This window comes from Corvus hawaiiensis, chromosome 2 (assembly GCF_020740725.1).
Source record: "Corvus hawaiiensis isolate bCorHaw1 chromosome 2, bCorHaw1.pri.cur, whole genome shotgun sequence".
NCBI lineage: Eukaryota > Metazoa > Chordata > Aves > Passeriformes > Corvidae > Corvus > Corvus hawaiiensis.
This window is the reverse complement of record NC_063214.1, coordinates 114,498,537-114,520,811: the sequence shown is the minus strand read 5'-3', so window position 1 is coordinate 114,520,811 and position 22,275 is coordinate 114,498,537. Positions and strand designations below refer to the sequence as shown.

The 22,275-nt window shown below is 35.2% G+C and overlaps 1 protein-coding gene across 1 annotated transcript in view; it reads left to right on the top strand.

The window, feature by feature from the left end:
- Positions 1-22,275, top strand: part of CFAP47 (cilia and flagella associated protein 47) — a 280,168-nt gene that overhangs the window by 14,360 nt on the left and 243,533 nt on the right. The window contains exons 10-22 of the mRNA XM_048288836.1: positions 730-943; positions 1,320-1,472; positions 2,132-2,321; positions 2,426-2,522; positions 3,750-3,966; positions 4,641-4,885; positions 5,830-5,960; positions 7,081-7,203; positions 8,596-8,727; positions 9,938-10,015; positions 10,551-10,695; positions 12,262-12,356; positions 20,069-20,219. Coding sequence (XP_048144793.1) covers positions 730-943; positions 1,320-1,472; positions 2,132-2,321; positions 2,426-2,522; positions 3,750-3,966; positions 4,641-4,885; positions 5,830-5,960; positions 7,081-7,203; positions 8,596-8,727; positions 9,938-10,015; positions 10,551-10,695; positions 12,262-12,356; positions 20,069-20,219 — 1,971 coding nt within the window. The remainder of the gene's footprint in view (positions 1-729; positions 944-1,319; positions 1,473-2,131; positions 2,322-2,425; positions 2,523-3,749; positions 3,967-4,640; positions 4,886-5,829; positions 5,961-7,080; positions 7,204-8,595; positions 8,728-9,937; positions 10,016-10,550; positions 10,696-12,261; positions 12,357-20,068; positions 20,220-22,275) is intronic.

Here is a 22,275-nt window from a genome sequence, read left to right as displayed (position 1 = left end):
AGATGAGTATGTGTACATGTGTCTCTGTATTCAGGTGAAGGCAGGGGAGAGACTGGAATGAAACTTCTTGCAAACTGTGCTTTTCTGGCCAGTGGAAGTTGTAATCACTCCTGTGGCTTAGAAGATGGAAAGTAGTTTTTGATTTTTTGGTTGGGTTTCTTTTTGGTAGCCATTTTGGATTAAAGTAAGGCTAAAGTGGGTAAAACAAATGTATTTCATGATCAATTTTTTTTTTTTCAGGTGAGGCAGGAAAGGGCAGTTGAAGTATAACTTTTTCTGCCATAGTTTTTCTCTTTAATGTTCATGTGGATGTGCTTTTCTAAAACTAGAGTGACAAAGATCTGAGCTTTCTTTTTGTTGTTATAGCTTGGGAGCTTTTGTCAAAATTCATGCCTGTGTTTGCAGCCCTTAAGACAAGCTTTAGGACGCTGTGAACAGCACTGGGACAGAGGCAGCTGAATGTCTGATGATGTGTCTATGCAAGACAAAGCATCACAGCTGGAAACAGCTGGTCTGAGCTCTGCTGTTTGTTTGTGTGATCCAGGCCCAGGGAGGCAGTTGGCTCTTGGTATGGTGTGAATGCCTTCTTCCCTCTTTTCTGAGGAAAACACAATGGGATGGGTGACCAGCTGTTGTGCTGCTGGGTAGACCATTGTAAATTAGATATATTTTCTAATACATTGAATTTTATTTAGAAAATATTAGTTTATGTTTTATTTGAATTTTAAGGTCTAACACCCTTGATTTCCAATGCAACTGGACAGTTTGTAGCTCGTGGCACAGGACAGCTCAGTGATACAGCACCTGTGGCAATCCTTAAATCAACCCAAACACAAATTCATACTCACCAGAAAAACAGGAATTGTAAGGATGATGCACTTACAGCTTTTCCTAATGATCGTGCAGCCAGCCTTAGGCCTAGTGAATGGAATAAAACGTACAGGTAAAAATTATGTGAATCTAGTATTTAAACCCATAAATGTATCTATATATCATATAGTAGATCAAGATTGGTTACTCATATGACAGTTCACTGGGTTTTCTTCAGGCTGACAGTACTTTAAAATTCATTGCATTCTTGAGTCTCTTGCACATAAGTTTCTTGAGTGTTTTTACAAGAAACTAAAAATGTAGCTATTACATTTGCAATACTTCATTTTTATTTTTGCCTTTACAAGGTCAAATATTAATAATCAGTGTGATAACAAGAATGTGTGGAATGAAATATATATGTATCAAAATCAATACGTTTTCATTCTAACAAGACCCAGAATCTTTTTACATGTGTAATGAAACTACAATTCTCTTTAAATATTTAGGACAATTTTCACAAAGAATGAGAGATATAATTATATAGACCCAGATTTTGCTTATACTCACTCTGAACAACTGTTAAGAGAAGAATGTAAGAAATACTACACAGACTTCGTTTCCAGGCTAAGACATCGTCGTTTAGCGAAAGAGGCTGCTAGGTAAGACTTGGTTTAAAGGGTAAATAAATACTTTAGGCTCATACACAAAATATGTGAATATATATGCAGAATTAACTTAATGGCACCAATCATATACCTAAATTTGCCCCATGCCAAAATGCCTATGATCTTGGGACTTTCATTTATAATGCATTCAAAACCCATTTTATTCAGATATTTAGACACATAGAGGTCACTTCCTGGGTGAAATGTAGGGATAGAGGCAGGGCACTTGAAATTAAGCTTAAAATGAACTTAAATTAAGGTGTCAAGTTTTAAGAATACTTGGTTATGGTTAATAGGAAAAAACGTAACATTGTTTTGGATTCTCTTTAAATAATAAATATGTGTTTCCAACTAGGATGTCTAGCTCACCCCAAGTAATGGAAACAATATGTAAATTGTTATCTATTCTTTGGACTGAAGCAGATACAATCCTTTAATCTTACTGGTCATCTAGCCTTATTTTACAGTAAAAACCAAAACAATAAAAGAATCTTCAAGGTATTTTCTGTACTTGAGGGTTTTTTAAATAATGAAATATTCCTACTTAAAATATTAATTGTTTTGTTTAACAATATTAAATAATTTCATGTGTAGATCGTGGAATGCTCAAACTTTTAGATTCCCACATTCCTGTTTTTTTTCCTTCCCTGTAGGCAGTTTCATATTTATAACAATCCTGTGAGCATAGGCATTAAATCAGCTGAAGGTCTTAAGTCACCAAACATCTCAGTTGCAGATTTTCCCAAGGAGAAGCTACAGCACAAAATGCTTCCTTTAGATGACAATTGCATGTTAACCAGTCGAAAATTGGCAGCAATTGCTTCTAAATCTACAAACAAAGGAGTAAGTTAAATGCTTGAGTAGTATGTGAGCATAATATGTTCACCATATTAAAAAGCATAGGAATTTTGATCCTGCTCTGAGACAGTGTCTTGTGCTTACCACAGGTTTGGAGCTGGCTTAGTCCTATGCCATCTTCTACTCAGGAGAAGAAAGATTGTAGTCTAACTTTGACACACAAGCAGCTTCATCAAATATTCATTGGTAAGATTTTTAATTTGGTTACTAAATGCATATAGTTGTTATAAAAGCACTTATTTATAGTAACACAATTTATGATTATAATTGTTCACCCTTAATAGAAAACAGATTAATTTCGAAGACAGCTTGATACCTACAGTAGCGTTTCACTAGAACTTTGTAATTCTCAGAAAATACTCAGATATGATTAGGTATGAACATGTAAAAGAAGAGTTTTGAAGACTGCTCATACCACAACCTCTTACAGAGAAATCAACACAGAATAGTGTGAGAGTTACTCATACCCTTATGCCTTGTTATTGGATAGTACCTGGACCAGCCTTAATATCAGCAAGATTCATGGGAGTGCTCAGAATATTTCTGGGAATTAATGGTGAACATTGGCACACCCAAAAAGTAAAATTTCTTCAGGATCCTCCTTAAAATAATTTCAGGGTAATGCTCTGTGATGGGGAGTAGCACCTTCTAAAACCTCTAAGGTCTGTTCATAACACTTGTTACTACTACAGGTCTATTTTAAGGTCAACTTTTCTTCAGTAAAATTACTTAGCAGCAAAATGAGAATTTTCAGTAACTCCTGGGCTTTTTTTATTTTCAGTCAAGCCAGACCTTGAGCAGTGTAGCTTTGTAGACTGATATACTTGGGGAAAGGTAGAACAAGCTAAACATAATAATACAAAAAGTGCTGAGAGTTTTGTAAGATGTTTGATTAGTGCCATGAGTGCTCAAGTTTATGGGCCAGCCTAAAAACTAGTGACAGCAGTAAATTAGGTAGTGAAGTAATTCTGTGACCATCAAATGACATGAACTGTTAAACCAAATGGTCACACAGGGAGCAAACCAACAGGTTGCATACATAAACTTTCAGGGACTTGGTGGTAATTTATCCTTTTAAATATCTGCTTAACTGAAAGAAGTATTTATGGCTATTAATAGTACCGTTAGTAGTGAGCACATTGATTTCCTATTTTAACAGTTGACTAAAACAAGCACAATCAAAAAATAAATGTTACTAACTTTTGACTTGTTCTACTGAATATATTCACAGAATATGAATGATATTTACTTCCAGATTTTAGTGAGAATTTGTTCCACTACACGCTTTTGCAGCTGACTAAGTTTGTAATTTGAAGAACTAAAATGTTTTGATCATAGTATTTTAGCAGTTATGTTTCCTTACATTAGCTTTTACTTTTTAGTGTAGAGGATCTTATTTCTTATATATTTCAGGTCCTTCTACTATAGATTTTGGTGATGTTTGTGTGTATTCTACAACAACCAAAGAGCTGCACATCATCAATAACTTGTCAGTTCATATATGGATACAAATTGAGATTGAGGTTGTGGAATTGCAGGAGACATCTCCATTGTCTCAGGTGGTGCCTCCTCTTACAAAAACTCATATTCCAATTGTATTTGAGACAAACACTGTTGGAATGTTTAAACGGTAAGGCTTTTTATATTTGTCTGGATTTACACATTTTCTTGGCAGTAGAAAAAATAAAAAAAAAAAAAATCACCTGGCTGATTTTAAAGTGTAGTCTTGATTATTGCTAATGGTGTACACTCATTTATGGTGACATTGCAATAATCAGTGCAGCTTTATGTTGCAAAATTTTTCTAGTACAGTACTGTTTCTTGTTTTTTTTTAAACCACAAATAAAAATCTGTCCTGTGGAAAGCCTTTATAGCTACAGGTGCATCAGGGAAAAAGTTTGCTATTACAGTGTATTTGCTAAGAGAAATTTTTATGGAAAATACTGTTCTCTTTCCAGCCTAGTGTTGCATCACTTGCATCCATGCTCAAGTCTTTTGATGTAGTTCATGGGAAAATGTATAAGGAAGCTGTTTTCTAGCCTGCTGGAATGAACTCTCTGCTTTCTAATGTTGTTAAAATGACTGTGTGAGATTGATCATCCTTTAGGTAGATCTTCACTTCTAACATGATTTAAGCAGTATGCAAAACAATTGCAAACTTTTCTCTTGTCAGTCTTAACTGTGTGTTCACACTCAGTTGTGAAGTATTTTCTTGCTAATGGTTATATTTCATGTAAATTTTACTCTGACTGCAACATAATAAATCCATAAAAATATTGACAGATATATATTTTTATGTTACAGATCTTTCAGTTACAAGATAAACAACCAACACCTTGGGCATGTGCTGGTAGTTGCAAATGCAATGCCTATTGAACTTCAGCTGTCTACAAGGGAACTGATTTTGACTCCTGTTCCTGGCTGCCTAGCAGGAACAGAGTTTAGAAGAACTGTCCGGCTATGCAATCCCAGAAACCATCCTGCTGCCTTTACTTGGAGACCTGTAGCTGGAGATAGAAAATCTGCATTTACTATAAAGCCAACCAGAGGTGTGGTATGCAAATACAGTGTGTGTATGTATCTTATATGTCAACAGCATTAAATAAGACAAACATTTAGCTGATGCTATAAACGGTATTTTTAGATTTCTGTCAATATATATGTGTCCCAAAAGCAGTATCAGATCACAGCTTAGCACCACAGCAGCATTCTCTGTGTAAGCCCTGGCCTGAATGCATTCTCAGTCCAGCTCCCTGCTTCCATGTCCAGCCAGCAGTGCTTGTGTAAACATTTATCTCTGCACAGATTGCTGTCATTTCAAGAGTGGGGCAGCAATATCATACAGCTCATCAGGATAGGAAATTTTCCAAAAGCACTGAATGAAGCTGCTAAAAAGCTGATGAAGGTTAAGTAACATAAATGGAATTCAATCTGGGATTAGTTTGCATTTGCATTATGGATCAGTATTTGTTAGATGTGTGTGTAGCTTTCACCCTCTTTCTGTTGAAAAATAGTATTCTGCAGGAGTTTGTTGGAGCACCGTTATTAAAGAGCTAACTGAATTGCAATTGATTTGGTGTGCTCTGATTCTTGAGAAAAGATATTTCTGGTAATACAAATTCAGACTCAATTGCAAGCAAAAAAGTGTATATGATCTTTCACAAAGTTGCTATTATGCAAGAAGGATAGTGTGTTCTTTTATTTTTGTTTTTAATTTTGACTATTAATTAGAGTAATGGCTAAAAATACCAGTAAACTTTGAGTGTTTTTGACTGCAAAATACCAATAAATAGATTATGCAATTGTCATGAGAATCCAAAACCTAAATTTACTTAATTCATCCGACTGTTCAACACCTAAGAAATGTAGGCTTACATTCAGTAGTAGAAGGTCATTTCACTTTTTTGTGCCTATGTTATTTCTAATTATGCAATGTAATTTGACAACTGTACATGTGTATGCTATAACATATAAATTATGTGCATATATTTAGGGTTTGTGGAGGCCTATAGTGATCTGGAGTGTGAAGTTGTTTGGCATCCAGGGTTCTATACTCCAAAAGAAGGAGAATTCACCTTGTGTGTGCACAAAGGAAGTTCAATTAACTTGAAATGTTTTGCAAAGGTAACAATTCATGCAGCAGCTTTAGAGAAGAAAATGTGTGGATTTTTTTAAACATGTGATGCCTTAATTATATTTCCAATATAATCTGGTTTTGTATTAAAATATTTTAATTTCATATAGCTTTTACTTAACATGTTTAACTAAAGAATATGCTCCAGAGACACGAAGGAGAAAACAAAGCAAAGACAATTTACCTTTTTCTTGCTTTTGATGATGTTCTTCCTTTGGCATCAGTGTAGTGGTCCTTATATATTGTGGGGCAATTACTGTGCTTGGCTTGCTTAATTTGACTAAACAAAGGTTGAGACAGTCGATGACAGCTTTTTAGATATCTATTATTTATTAAAGGGATAAGAATCTAGGTGTGCGTGGGAAGGTATGCTTCAGAGTTTCAGGGTAACAACAGGCTCTAATTTAATTTTGCGTTGTTATTTGAACATGGTATTTGAGAAGCAAAGTTCTGGATAGTCTTCTAAACAGTGGCATTCAGCTTTGGTTAGTCATTTGTTGTCTTACATTGCATACCAGAGAGTATGAAGAAGAAAGACTTTTTTTTTTTTTTTCACTCTATTCTACTGGCTAAATGTTCTAGAACGTTCATTGGGAGCCAAGAAAAATTTTCCCTTTCTTTTGATGAGCCCATTTATGTTTTTGTTTTTTTTTCCCAGCAGCTATTTTTCTTTTCTTCCTCTTCTTTTGAAGCCTTGGAAGTTTGCCATATGTAAACCAGGATGTGTGTAAATTAGAATATTTGCATTTCTACTGCTATTAATATCTCTGAAATATCTTGTCCTGATCACACATTTGGAATTAATGGAGTTTGTGCTGTTAAATTAAATTTAATTAAAATATTTTTATTGATCTTGAAATTAGTCCAGAAATATCTGTGGGCCTGTGAGTCTGTTCAGTTTGAGTCTAGATTAGTTCAGTACATTGAGTAAATCTTGTCTCACATTTAAACTGTGTTTTTCTGTTTGAATACTTCCAATTTTTGTATTTGCACAACTATATTAGCCCATTAGGTAATAAAAAAATTAGGCTGAATTATTTATTTGTACTTCGGAATACATTATTTGGTTTGCTTGTTTTATCTCTCTCTTTTTTTTTTTTTTTTTAATAGCTTGGTACTACTAGAGTTCAGTTTATGACTCAAAGTGTATCCTTCAGTCACATTCCAGTGGGTTTCACTACTTGTAAGACAGCCACTCTTCTAAACAGAGGACACAACCATGCATACTTCCAAGTAAGAGAAAATGATGTCTAGCACACTTAATTCCTTGGGTTGGGGAGCAGAAGGGAATTAATTTTACCAGATCATGTTATGGTTTTGTGTTTTCAGTTATTAAATATGCACCTATTTAGGTTTTTGTGATGTTTTCTGGAGAAACAATATTTATGTCTGTAGGAATTCTATCCCTCTGTCAAATTTGCACTGATGGGTAGATGGGCCAACAAACAAGCCAAGTGGTGATGACCAAATCATTCTGGCAGTTTCATGAGAGCCAGGGGTGAGGGCAGAGCCCCATATTGGGGTACCCTACAGAAAAGCAGTTACAGCTTGGTTGTTTTCCTGCATTGAGAAATAGGACAGAGCAAACTGGCTGCTCATCCTACCCATGCTGCCAGTCAGTGCATGCAGGGACCCAGACGAGTCACAGCACATGTGATGACTTTGCTAAACCAGTATCTAGGGGGAAGAGGGGCTGTGCAATGAATTAGAGAAGGGATGAGATGGATGCCAGAGTGGGTAAAGACATAATACACAAATTAGTAGGAAACCTAACCTCATTAGTTTTGCTGATCAGAGGATAATTGCTGTATGTAGTGAAGGAAAATAATTTTCATTAAAATCCTCAGAGTTTTTGTTACTGCATTATTACAGTACTGAGAAACATGTTTAATTTTTTTTGATTTGTACCCTATTTCTCTTTTTATCAACTGAGCATTGAATAACAAGTAGTACTATAGTCTTGGAGGATGGGCCTGAAAGAATAAAATCAGCATAGTCAGTAACATAAACAAATGTACCCAGCCTTTTTAACCAGCCCTTTTAACTCTTAAGCAAAGACATGCCTGGTTGGTCTTGGTCATTATCACTTGTGTAGCTGTACTTGAAAAAGCTATCTGTTTGAAGTGCATTAGAAGAGAATAAATTCTTTTTTGTCTTTGCTAACTGTGGGTAAACTGAATATTTACTTCTAATATTATTACTGAGCTATACAGAAATGGGGCTCTGTGTCCCATCTTACTGTGAATGCCAAAAAAGAAGTGATGAATTTATTTGTCACTGAAAAAAAAGTTTTTTAGAATATTTTGAAGACTTGCTAGATAGCAAGTCTTAATTTTAGTAACTTAATGAAAACAACCCAAACCCCAGAATGCCAAGTTTCTGATTTGTAGCAAAAATTATTTCACAGTAGACTGACAGTTATATTTAGAAATCTGTTACTTTATTTTGTTTACTTGCATTTTCCCCCAAACTTCTAAGTCCAAGTTAGCATTATATGCTATGAAGGTTCTCCTTGTAAGAATGTAAAATCTTTGATAGATATATTGGTATAAATAAAACAACAACACCCAAAACAAATGAATGCAAACACCTTTTTCAATATGTTTCTTGTTTGTGTTTGTGAAGGTTCTCAATTCAAACCCACTGCCTGGAATGAAAATTACCCCCTCTCAAGGAGTGGTACCTGTGGGAGGCCTTGCTGATCTCAACATCTCTCTCACTCCAAGTGCATACATGAGTTTTGATAAAAAAGTGGAGGTATTCAAAACTGGAAGAACTTTGTCTTTTGAGTGTTATCCTTTGTGTTTATGTGTGTACATTCATGCATCTTTTGGATTTTATTTCCAGTGTTCTAATGCTTTTTAAGAATAAGGTTTTCTTGCAGCAGATCATTACTGCTGTAACCTATTGTGGTTTTTTTGGTCTCAGTCCTGCTCAAAAGTATCAAAGTAGCCTCTCAGTTTGAGCTGATTCATATTATACCACCAACAAACTGTTGGAAGTAATGTGTGATTGTCCTTTACGAGATAATGTAGACATACCTGCAGTTTTTGTTATCTATAGAGAGGCAGGATTGGAATACGCTAATGTCTTTAGTTTCTTGACTTCTTTTTGTGGTTTTCTCAGAGATGGATCTACTAATAGATTTTCTTTGGTAGTGAGTGTGCAATAAACATGTAACATTTTTTGTTTTCTGCATGCCAGCTTCCTGAGATAAATGAAATTGGGAAAAAGGATGCTATCAAGGGCCTGAACTTTTCTGACTCTGATCCTGGGTACACTATCTTCTGGGGCTGCATATATTATGCTTGTTAAACCTAGTATTCATTTATTTTTCACATTTTTACAACAGATTTAATATTCCCCAGAACAATAGTGTCTACCTTGTACCAGCACCTCTGTCAAGCAGTGTGTGTTGTGATACACATTCCAATCCTCACAGCTACTGAATCCAGCTTTCCCCTGTTGGAAAAAACCTTTTCATTCGAGTAATGCAGCCTGCTACAACATTATTTTGTCTGCAGAAGTGAGGAAGACTGGTCATTGGTTTTTGTCACAACTTTGGGTTGTGGTTTTTTTTTTTTTGTTTGTTTGGTTTTGGTTTTGTTCTGCGTTTTTAATTAACAACTGTATCTATCTAGCTATATCTGTCCCAGATGTGGTATGCCACAAAGGCATGATTTGAAGCCACATGTCACTGGAATCTGTATAGATATGTTCTAGAAACTGAAGGCATTTACTTTATCTCTTCATATTTCCACAGCAAAAATGCATTATATTATAAGGGCAGAGTTATTTTTGTATTTTCGTTGCAATTTAGACTGACTCTCTCTGCTCGGTATCTGTGGGGTAGAGTTGGTTTGGTTTTTTTGTGTTAAACTTTTTTTCATGTAATTATGACAGATTTGGTGAGCTAGTTGTGTTACAGGGACCTTGCCCACAGTCCTGGTGTTGTCTCTTCACTTAGGTAGCAGTGCGGAATGCAGCACAACTCACGCTTAGGGTTGATGGATTTTCAGGGATCGCTGAAATAGAAATTAATGTGGTAAGTGTGAAGAAATTTTAGCAATTTGTAAGATTGATTAAATATTTTTCTTTCTCTAGATGTCAAAGTGGCTCCTCTCTACTTCATATTTTTCCCAAGAAAATTATCAAAGAGAACAACTTAGGAAGAGATATTAAAACCCAAATGTACATATAACAGTTGCACTAAATGATAGCTGATGGCTTTAGTTTTTGAACTTGACAATCTGGAATAAGTATGTTGAAAGGGAGAGGATTTCTTAAGGTAGTTATAGCAAAAAATGCAGTAAAGGGAAAAGGAAGTCACTGATCTATTTACTGAATGATGAAAACTTTTCTGATGGTGTAACTGGACTTGATATTAAATTCTAAACTCTTGTGTTTTATGTCCTGGACCGATTTTAAAGATATGGGTTGTGTGAGACTATTGATTAACCAATACTTTTATTGTGTTATAAATTGTGAATCTTGCACAATTATTTTTTTTCACATTATCTTCAATTATAAATTTGTCTTCACAGTGCTTTGACCCATTTTTTTTTTCTTTAAACTTACAGGGACTATTTGAATATGATGATGTTTATATTGGTGGTACAAAATCAATTCCTTTTTTGCTGAGGAACAAAGGACAATCTTTTACCAGAGTGGAGTTTGATTTTTCTAAGTATGAGGATTTTAAATTGAATGCTGAAGACAATTCAGGTATTTTCTTTTGCTATATCAGAATTTTCATTAAATAAAGAATGGATAATGCTGAGAGAAAATCTGTCAGACTATTTCTGGTAGCCAAATTTTCTGATATAAGAAAACCTAAAGCAATTATTTTTAAAGTGTTGCTTTATATAAATTAAGGAGACATTTTGGTTTGCTTATAAGATGACATTTGACAAAAATAAGTATATTTGCAAAATGGCAGGTTTCCTGTAGGTTTTTTTTTTCCCCCAATTTTTTCCCTGCATAGTTTCTAAGATATAATAAAAAAGTTTGAATACCCTCTCACCAGTTAAAATGAAATGATAAAAACAAACAAACAAAGCCGAACAATTGTATGAATTTCCTATTTGTGGACTCATGGCCACTTTTTGACAATTAACCCTTTGGTTAATTCATCATCAGTGTAAGGGTTCAGACTCTTCTTTTTCCCAAAGGGACAGGGTGTCTGCAGGTTAATGACAGGGCCTCTGCTCTGCATGAATGCCCAGCTCAGGATGTTATTGGGCAATATGTGCAATTGTAGTGCTATTCTTTTTTTCTTGGTAGAACTAGTGCACATTTTTATCCTGCACATTGTTGCTCATGGCTTTCCTTCTTCAGTCATCGCATCTCCTTGGATGTTCCACCATCATTATTCACAAGAGAGTTTTGCAGGGACAAGAGGCCATATAAGCAAAGCTGCAAACTAAGGAAATCAAGACTCTTTCTTTTGCAAGACAGTATTATAAAATTTAGTTGTATCTGTATGTTGAACTATATGTAGATGATGCAAAAAAATGATCTCCCAAAATCAGAGGAGTTTTCTTACTCTGCGGTGTGCTTCAAAGGGAAGGGAAGGGAAGGTGAGGGCTCCTAGTCAGTCATCTTAACTTGGAAAAGGACTGTGAGACTCTACAACAGCCAAGCAGCCAGCATGGGATCAGACTCATTGCACATGATCTCTGGATAGAGTTTGTGCTTGAAAGCAGTCATGTGACATCCAGTCAGGTTCAGTACTCAAATGGTGAGTACTGGATGAATAGTCATCCTGGTGTTCCATAGTGGATACTGATTTCGAAGGAATATTAACTTTGCTGGAAACCTGTGCTTCTGCCAGTGCCTTAAAATTGAACATGGAAGTGTGAAAAATGAAGCAAGCCTTATTGGTAAATCTCTGAAATGTAGATTGTGCCTAAAAGTAATTAAAAAAAAAAAACAGTTTCAGCCAACTATTTTTGTCCCTGTGGTAATAGTTCATTATGTAATTAACTATATTAGCATAACACTTTTATTCAAAGGTAAATGACAATGTTGTTTTGGGTTTTTTTTGTCTGAAGTATTGTGTTCTCCCAAATGAATAAGTTCCATGAAAATTGCTGGTGATTAATACTGCCCAAATTACCTCCAGAGTCCTTATGAGAGATACTATATCCCATTGTACCTTTGTGAGAAATGCTTACCATACAAAGATGTAGATACTTTATGCTGGAGAGCACTTTGAAATACTACAACTATTATAAGGTTGATATTTCATGCAATGCCATCTGTAATTTGATTATTAATTTTGTTTGGCAGTGATTGACCGTTCTTGTTCAAAGCCTTATTTGTATTCAATTAACTTAGAGGAAGGGTCGTCTTTGCAATGCTTCTTGACCTTGATGCCAAAACAGGTAGGTTTATGGAATAGTGGTGATTAAGTTAATTAAAGTCATGCTCTGTGATATTCCTATGGTAGGAGAATAGAGACTTTAGATGGACATTTTAGTGTGTGCAATAGTTTTATAATTAGTAATCCAATAATTAAGAAAACAAGTTCTGAAATAACCTCTATATAACTTTAAATGTTTGCATACGTGAAGAAAACACACTTTCTCAATGACTTAAAAATGGTGTAAACTAGAGCTGAAATGTCCTACCACACAGTCATTAAATCATTCAACAAACCAGCAGCCTCCTTCTTTTTGCAGATGTTCTTGCCTAATTTCCCAGATGACCAAGAAACTGCAGAAGTAGATAAGTTTTATGTGTCATAAAGATTGGCAAAGTTGCTTTGTGGTTGAGCTATTTGGAGCAAAAAAATTGAAGATATGAGACTTTAAGAGTTAGTTTTACACTTGAAAATTAGCATTTTATTGGCAGTAACTGTCAATAGAGCGTGCTCTAGTGAATTTTAAATCCAACCCCATTGAAAAATGCTTTGGAAGTTGAAGGTTTGGGGTTTCCACATATTTGGAGCAGAATGAACTGCAAGAGAACTTAGTCTTTGATATCATGACCCAGCTTCAGAACAAGCAGCTGGGGATCACTTCTGCAGCATGTAAACCTGTTGCATTATATGCACTTTTACAGAAAAAGAAATGAATTTGCTAGAAAAAGAAATGAATAACACAGATTATGCATCTTGGAAGGGTCAGGAGTATTCTTTTTCCATCTCCATCCACCTCCCACCTCAGCCTTCCTGGCAGTATAAAATGGAATTCTTTTGTTCAAAGCATCATTCAAATAATATTTGCATATTACAGTCTGTGTCTGGTAATGTGATTTTCTTCTGTGTACACATGGAAGATATTGGAGTGAGTTTATAGCACATACACTACTCTGAAATGATTTTTCCTGACAGAATATGAGTCAGTAGGTTCATAAAAAAATTCCATCTGTAAAGTGGCAGGCTTTGACTCAAGGGAAAAAGAATAGTTTTCATATCTTTTTAAGTATCTTGACATTTCTAATGCAACTCTTATGGGCAAGGTAGTCAGAATTAGACTGGATACAGTGTCAGGAAAGTTTCTAATTTTTTGCAAAATGGTACCTACAGAATATCATGAGTGACCCATAATCAAACTGGAGAAACTCAGCAAAGGAAAATGCTGGCAATTTTCCTTTAAGTAGGAAGGGTCAATAATGGGAATATAGGAGCAGATAATGCTGTTGGAGTAATCTGTGTGTGTGGTATTGCAGGCCACAAGCTGAGCAAGAATTAAGAGTAGAGACTTACCATACTGATAGGAATAATGTTAATAAAGCAAGTAAAATAATTACTCTAATCAGGGTTGATAACACTTCAGCTGCACACTTTTCCCATGGGTTGCCATCTTTAAGGAAAGAAGTGGGACAGTTCCACTTGGAAAGAAAATCCAAAAGAAAGGAATGGAAATGAGCAGAACTCTGTTACCCATTGTAACATTTGAGCTCTATTCCTATATCCTTTCCATGTCAAGTTGCAGGATGGATTAAAAGTAGAAGTGTTGCTACTGACACTGCTGTAAATTGAAGTGACTAAAAAATTAATATTTCTGAAGAGTGCTGAAATAGTAGCTTGCTCTGTATGTTTAATTTAGCTTGTCACCTGAACATGATGTTCAGTATTGCTGTTCATTATTTATGAGCATGTCCAACTGTCATTTGATACTGGTGTACACTGGCTTAACTGCAGACAGGGTTATGCCAGTTGGAAATCTGCTTTAATTGTGGTATAAATTGGGAAAAACAGTAATTCTTAAATTTGACTGGATCTATTTTATAATGACTCTTCTCAAAGGAACCCAACCAAACAACCGAACAAAAAACCACAGCAAAGAAAAAAAGGTTGTAGAATATATTGCATCTATTGATTTTATTTTACTATTTTCTGATGTGATCCTTTTTCAATTTTTCAGACTCCAGGTTTAAGTGTTTTTCAAATTTTAAGAATAATTTTTGGCAAACAGAATTAACTTCCTTCAGAACCAAGGAAATAAAAATTTCAAAAAGGAAACTTTCTTGGGGCCTCTTATACCTCAGAGCCAACTGATAAGTGTTGCTTTAATTAAATGTTTTTACTTCAGTTTCCCTTCTCCCTGTGTGCTCAGAGTCCTTCTGTCTCCCTTTTTCCTTGGTGCTGGGTAAGCTGGAGGCAACCAGTGCTTCCCTTCTGCTTCCAGTGTGTTCCTGCCTGTCAGGAGCAGCTCATTGCTGGGCAAGACATTCCCAAGGACCCTCCCAGATTCCAACCCACTGGTACTCACAGCTGAGCACCCTTGAGTTGGTGCAGCACCGTCACAGCTGGCTGGGCCCCAAGAGCACTGACTGATGTTAAATGAAATTGCCCAATATGGCATTGACTACAGGCAGCATCTGGAAGTATATGTAGCCCCCAAGATGCTGGAACATTTCTTTCATTTAGCTCCTGCAAAGTACACTACTAATAAAAGCATAGTTCTATTAAGAAAGTGGTCCAAGTACCAGCATCTCTTATTGTGATCAGAAACTCTCAGTAGTTACTGATTCTTAAAACATTTTCCTTTGGATCTGAATTCTTTATTATTCTACCTCATCTATAGTCCCCATTTTTTCACCAGATTTCTTTCCTGATTTTCCAGTTTTGAAAAAAACCCCCAAACCTCTAATCTCTAGATGTTGATCTTCCCCTGTTCAGGTTTCACAGTTGCAAGTGCTGTTTCCTGCCTCTCTGCACTTGAACAGCTGTTTCTCTGATCTCATCTCTGTTTTTCTGACAACTGCTCTTCCCCAGCTTACATCCCAGCTGCTACAAACCTTCTGTATCCCATCGGGTCACGTTCTTTTCTGTCTGCCTTCTGGTTTTACTAGAACTTCCTGCTGTTGTAGTCATTACTGACAACCCTACCCTATATACCAACAAACCCCCACTATATTGATGTTTTCTTTAACAAAGGGGATACTAGGACTAAGGAAAAGTAAAAATAATTCAGGAGCACTGCTAAAAACAAAAAAGCATGAAGTTATTTTAATGTACTTAAAAAATTTATTAAAGCTACTTGAATTATTAATGTAAGGTTCCAAGTAATTTAGTCTTGAATGCAGTCTTGAATTCTGCTAAAAAACCCTTCAGCTTAACAAATGTAGTACACATATAGGAACTCTGGAGAACAGCTACAATTCTCACTAAAATATAGTATGTATTAATACATGGGACATCAAGAGAGTCTCTTAGAGATGAAGTGTCTTGGCATGCTTAAAAATAAACCTTAAAAAATGTTGAGCCAATTCCTTCAGTATTCTGAGTGAGAAAATGGAGGCCATGAATTATAGATAAGGCTGGGATGCTGCTCAGACACAGTGTAGCTGTGCCTTTCTGTTATTCCAGTGTCTCTGAAGGTGTTGGAGGTGACAGGGCTCTGCACCTCACTGCAGAGAGTTTAACCTTAGTGTTTGGTGGCTGTGAAAGTCACAGCTGTCAGTGAAAGCAGTATGTATATCTGTCTGTCTGTCTGTCTGTCTCTCTCTGTGTGTTTCTCCAGCCAGGATGATCCCCCTGCTCACAGAGGTCCTGAGGGTATCCTGGGGAAAGTAAACAAAGGAAAGTAAAGTGCAGGAGTGTAGTGCTTCAAAATGACATTTTTTTTTTTTTTTTTTTTACCCTGCTGGAAAATAACAAATTCCAGCATCTTGGAAAAAGGACAAAATACACAGCTGTGTAATAATGAAGCCTTCGAGTGCCTTTGATTGAGATAAATAGAGCAAGTCACACCTGTCAGAGCTTATTGCTTAAGCTTGTTGTAGGGAGGTGACAGGTGTTTTGATGGTTTTTTTTGTCCTTTTAAATGATAGAACATATTTGTGGTGTAAGAAGTGAATTCTGTGGAAAATCTGCAGCTGTGGAACTACAGGGTATTGTTGGTGCATCATCTCTGACTATATACAAAGGAAAGATTTAATTTTATTGCAGTGCTTTGAATGATTGCTTTGAACAGCAGTTACATTATTCATTGTGGAAGCTGCTTATCTGTGATATAAACCTGGGGAATTAAAGATTTCAGTATGTTTTAAGGAAAAGCTCCTGTTAAATTTGAGGGAAGGCTGGGAGTGTATATTGGATTCAGTTGCAGGACATAAACCCTTGGCTTTGCAGTTAGGTTTAAATTTGAATCAAACTGATTTTTTTCTAACATGTGTTACATTTTGTCTCCTTGTACCACTGCTGAATTTATGTTTTAGAGGTATGAATAAAGAAACTTTAAAGTCAACCTTTACACAAATGCTTCAAGATACTTGAACAATCTGCATGGTATTATATGATAAGTACAAGAGTATTATTATCTTTTACAGATGTCTTAATGTAATTTCAAGTAATAAATTAGCTTGTTGATTTATGTGCAATTCCCTGTGAAGCTGTACTGTGGAAGTACTGCAATTTTTGGAGAGATGTCACATATTCTTTGTGCTAAACACACTATGGTTTCTGAATTAGCGAAATTTGTATTCAACCTTGGGAATATATGCTCCATTAGAATAATAATTAGAGAATTATATTTTATTCTTTCTAAGATATATTATTGCCTAAAGATAGAAATGAAGTAACTGCTTTGAAAGTGTTTTTTGAAAATAACAGTATTTTTTTCTGCTCTCAGATTACCACCTGACAATTGTGCTTCAGTTTATTTTTTATCCATCAGTTTTATATAAAATACTATTTTACTTGTCATGTTTGATGGGGCAGTTTTCCCCCCTTTTGTTTCTTGTCTTATACCAGGTATTTAGGGCTAAGGCAGGAAGCCACTCAGCCATGTTTGCTCCCAAGTGTTGAGCTCAGAGCTACCAAACTCTTCATATCAAACCTATTTCATAAATTCAAATGAGTTTTGGTAGCAGAGCTTTCTTAATCTGACAGAATCTTTAAGATAAATTCTATTTGTTTATTAATTCTAGCAAAAAAAAAATTGAAGGTATTTTAAAATGCCATCTAAATAAAAGTTTACAGGAATGTTATTTTTATTTAAAGAGTTGTTAACTTCTGGTGGCAGCCCAATCAAGCATCCTTTTTCTGGCATCCTTTGGAGGTGTTCCATGTGAACACAGAACAAAAAGCTCCTTTGTCTCACCTGCCTTTTTAAAGCTTCTTTTGAAGTATTTTAATTCTAAGACTCTCACTTTGTAGATGATGGCTCCTTTCCAATCAATGTGCATAAGCAGTGTACATCAGGATAGGAAAAATGTTTCTTATAATGATATTAACCAAGAGGAATTTTTGTGAAAGAACTCTCTCTAGGCTGCTTCCTTCCTGCCCTTCCCATGTTCATTGGTGTGTGAAGTTAAATGCAGCTTCAGGAAAATATCTCAATACATAAGTAACTATAAAGTATTCATAAATTATCTAAAAAGCAAGTATAAGTCCATTAATAGTCCAAGGATTTATTTTTAAAATATTGTAATTAGTTTTTTAAGTGTGTAATCTTGCAAAAGAGGAAATTTTCTGTTCGGAGTTTGAAAAATGAAATGTTAATCATAAAGAGGTTTTTTTAATATTTATAGAAAGAAACATAATGACTCTACTCGCAAGTTGAAGTCCTAATAACTGAAATGAATTTTTAATTCTGTTTCAGCAATGTGTATGTGTATGAATTATAATATGATTTCTACTTATATAGAATTTTTACAGGATTTTTCATGTATAATGTAGTTTACATAATGTGCAGTTAATGTATGAATAAAATAAAAGATCTATGATTTGTTCTCAATTATATAAATACATTTCTATGAGTTATGTTGGCTCTGAATTTGCACCATTGTACTTCATAGCAAAAGTAGGTTTTCAATAAACATCATGATCTACAGGTAGTAAATTGAGTGTCTTTCACGTATTTGCTTTTGTTTGCCAGTTCTTAGAAAAAAACCCCCTTGTTGTATAGTAAGACAAAACCAAATTTTCCTGATAGTTGGGTTGAAAAACAGGTTTTGATTTGCTGCTTTGGGAGAGGGATAAAGGGATTCCATCTTTTGGTTTCTGACCTAAATGTACCAGCATTGATGAAGAACAATTGCAGTGCTAGACTGCACTCCTTTGCACAGCCAGTGCTGTCATTATCTCTATAATAGACTAAACATTTTAATCTCACCAAACTTGAAAAGCTTAGTTTTGTTACAACTATTTTGAAGATGTAGCTTGATGAAGTATTTTATGTGGATGACTTGAGGTGATAAAAATAGAAGAGTATATAAATCAAAATCAAATCAGGAGATTTTCACTCAATTTTTTTTATGACTTATCTTGAGGATTAGTTACTAAACATATTAAATGTTAATTTTGAAAAGCCAGTTATATGTTATAAAAATTAATCATTATTAGATTTGAAGTATCAATATAAAACAAGGGACTGTGGTAATCTTGTGGCAAATCTTGCCCTCATTTCCTGCTTTCCTTGAGCTAAGCACAAAAGAAAATGTTCCACAAGGCTCAGCACACACCTCCCTCTCCAGGAGTGTGTAATTGTGTGTCACAGACCCTGCTGGAATGCCAAACACTCCCAGTGCCGTGTGCTTGCTTCTCAGTAGGTGTTACAGCTGTATATGTGCCTCATGCCCTGGCTTAGGACAACTTTGGTTTTCTTTCCTGTCATTTATATATTCCACTTGCTACCACAGATGTGAAAGTGAAGAGTGACGCATTATTTTCTGTGGTTTTTGAAAGCTTTTAAATGATTCATAACATCCTTATATAGCTGGTGTTACTGCTTTTGCTAAGCAGCATGAAGATTTTATAGGTCTAATTCCTTTTTGGAGATTTCAGTGGCCTTCAAGGTGAAAACAGAATTTGAAGGACTCTAACAGTGGTTTTAGTGCAGAAGTTTTGGGGTTTTTTTCCATTACCTTTATTAAGGTTATCCATGCCTTTTTTCTGGAGACCATGCTACCTTAGGATGTCGATCCTTGGAAAGACACAGCAAGAGGCAAGAAATATCTCTTTGAAAGTGCATTTTGAAATACATGTGGGCTTTATAATGCACATTCTGTCAAAGAAGAGGATTCTGTACAAAACACCATCTTTTAAGTTCTAAACCCCACTTGGGAATGTGATAGCAGAGATAAAATGAGGATCAAAATCACTGGAATTTAGACTCCTAGAATTCAGTGGCATTTAATGACAAAGGTTTTAAAACTAATTTTTTCCCCAAGGTTTCTCAATTTTAACTCATGTTTCAGCTTTGATCTCAGAGCCCATTTTGTTTATGCTGGGTGTACTGTAATGGTTGACCTCTGCTCTTCAGCCTTTGAGAAAGGCTTCCATAATTTATGTAGCTTTGTTTTCCCTCCTCTTTTCTCACATCTGGGCCATGGCTCCAGTCTTTTTTCACTCATGAGAATGGCAGGAGTGGAACACAACACTACGATTTACCAGAAACCTTGTCTGTAGCTCTGCTGATAACCCTGATACTTTTGGTCATACAGCTTTTCCAGAATGGGGGGAAGAAAATACCTGGGCACTGCTTACTTAGAGAGCTGATTCTGAGTTCTAATAAATTAACATCCGATATCATGAGCAGGTCCAAAATTGCAATAATTCTGCCAAAATAGTAAACCACTCAGATGGTTCAAGAGGTACCTATGATTTTTTTGGGAAAGTGACCACAATTTTTTTTTCCTTTAGGTGGCAGTATATGACTTCATTCTTCCAGTTGTTATTCCTCAGGCCACTTCCCCACCTCCAGCTGCTCCCGTGCCTCGGACACACGGTGCCCCTGTGCCTCAGCCTCCCCTGGTGAACATTGCTCTTCCAGCCTGTAGAGTCAAAGCAACTGGTGGGTAAACCAGGGTAAACCAGCCTTAAACACCTGCTGGATACATATATTTAGAGTGATATTTTTGCTTTGCAGAGAATTTCTATTTAATTGGAATTTGTATAATTTGTACATTTCTTGGAAACTTGCAAAATTTTCAATTTGTGTTTTTAAATATGCTTAGAGCTGAACTTTCTATGCATAATCATGACACGTGGAGAAAATTAATTTTTGTATAGCCATTTGCCTTATATAAAAATAGTTTACCAAAACTCTTTTTTGTGTCTAGCCATTTATTAGTATTTCTAGACCTCGTCATGCAAATCCCAGTGATTACAGTAGTTCCTCTGAAAAGTGTAGAAAAGTAGAATGTCATTCATACTCTTTTTTAGTCTTCTCCTGTCAAAACTAGGATCTCTAGCTGTATTTAAAACTCCTTTAAAATGCCTCTGAATGGCCCTGATCCCATCTGGTTTGTCAGAGGTTGTTAATAGCCAAAGTTACAGGCCATTTGCCTGCAGCAAAGAAATTGATATCTTATATAATTTTTCTCTGCTTTGCTCAGAAATAATTTGTGGTTCTCTTTAGTCTCCTGTATTATTCTTACTGTCATGTAGATCTATAAATTGTGAATATTTGAGTACACTGGGTTTCCTAATCTCAGTTTTTAATGTATAATCACTGTTTATTTGAGATGAGAGTGAAGTACGGAGTGTCTTTCTAGAATGATGTTTGTGTAGTGTTTAAACATTTTGAGAGCACTGAAGAAGGCTTGGCCAATTAAATGCATAATGTGGGGTAAAAGTAACTCTAATTTATTGGGTTTTGTCTATATTTGTTTTTCTCTCCTTTGTTTTTCTCGGTAACTTTAAGTCTTTTGAGATCTTTTAAAATACCAAAGAAATCTGAGAGCCCTTCTTTAGATCCTGTCATGAAAGTAAATTCATAATAAATGTTTCTAAAATATATTTAATTTAAGAACATATAGAATAAAGGTGAGTGTACATATGTATATGAGATTATTAGGTAACACATCTCTAAGTAAAAATATGAATCCAAGCCACAAATTTATAGTGCAGAAGTGATTTTATTTCCTTCTCCTTTTTTTGTGGAATAGATGCAGTTACTAAATCTCATGGATAATTGACAATCTTATCCAAATTTTATCACAAATTTGTATTTATCCTATGTAGAATTTCTTCAAAGTACATGTATAGGCCAACAACAAGTAAACATAATATATAAATAAAGATATAGTACTTTCAATTCTAAGAAATAGTTGAAAAAATAAAGTGTGGCTTCTATTGAAATTTGAGTATTGAAATTAAATTCTTATAGGGAATCTTAATGGTTTGGGAGGAGGGAGAGAAGTCTAAATAAGTGTCTTGACCACTCAGTATTTCAGATAATCATATGGGTGCAGGCAAATAGCCAAATTATTTTTACTGTTAGAAAAAGAATTTGATGTGATTACATTTCGATGACTCAAAAGTTATGCCTGTTATTGATTCCTTTCAGATTATCATGTTAAAAGCTAAAAATGAGTAAGATGTATCTTGCAAGTTCTAAGTTTTGATTTGATAAATATGCCTAACTCTCACTGCTGGATGCTTTATGGCACATTCATTTTCTGCTCTTACAGTTTTTATTTTCCTGGGATAATTTTTGTGGTTGACTGCAATTCAGACTACATGGGACAGTGTGGTTGGATTAAATCAATATCTTATATCTGCTGATTATACTCAGGGTTGTTCACCCTGAGTAGAGAATCACCCTGATCTTGGGGTAGTCAGACCAGTCTTTTAACTTCAGTGGAATCCATATGTTTTCAATCCATCAGGGATCTGTTTTTTGATTTTTTTTAAAAACAAAGTTTGTAGACTGTCTCAGTACCTGGGAAGGAAAGCAGGTCTCTTACTTAAATACTTCTAAGACTTTTCCCTCGGAAAGTGTCTATCTGTATGTAACAAAGAACTGAAAGAGAAAAATCCCAAACAAACCAGGACAGAAAACTCAACTGGAAAGGATACAAATCTAATCTCAGATTGGTACAAAGGAAAAATTTGTACTATCAATT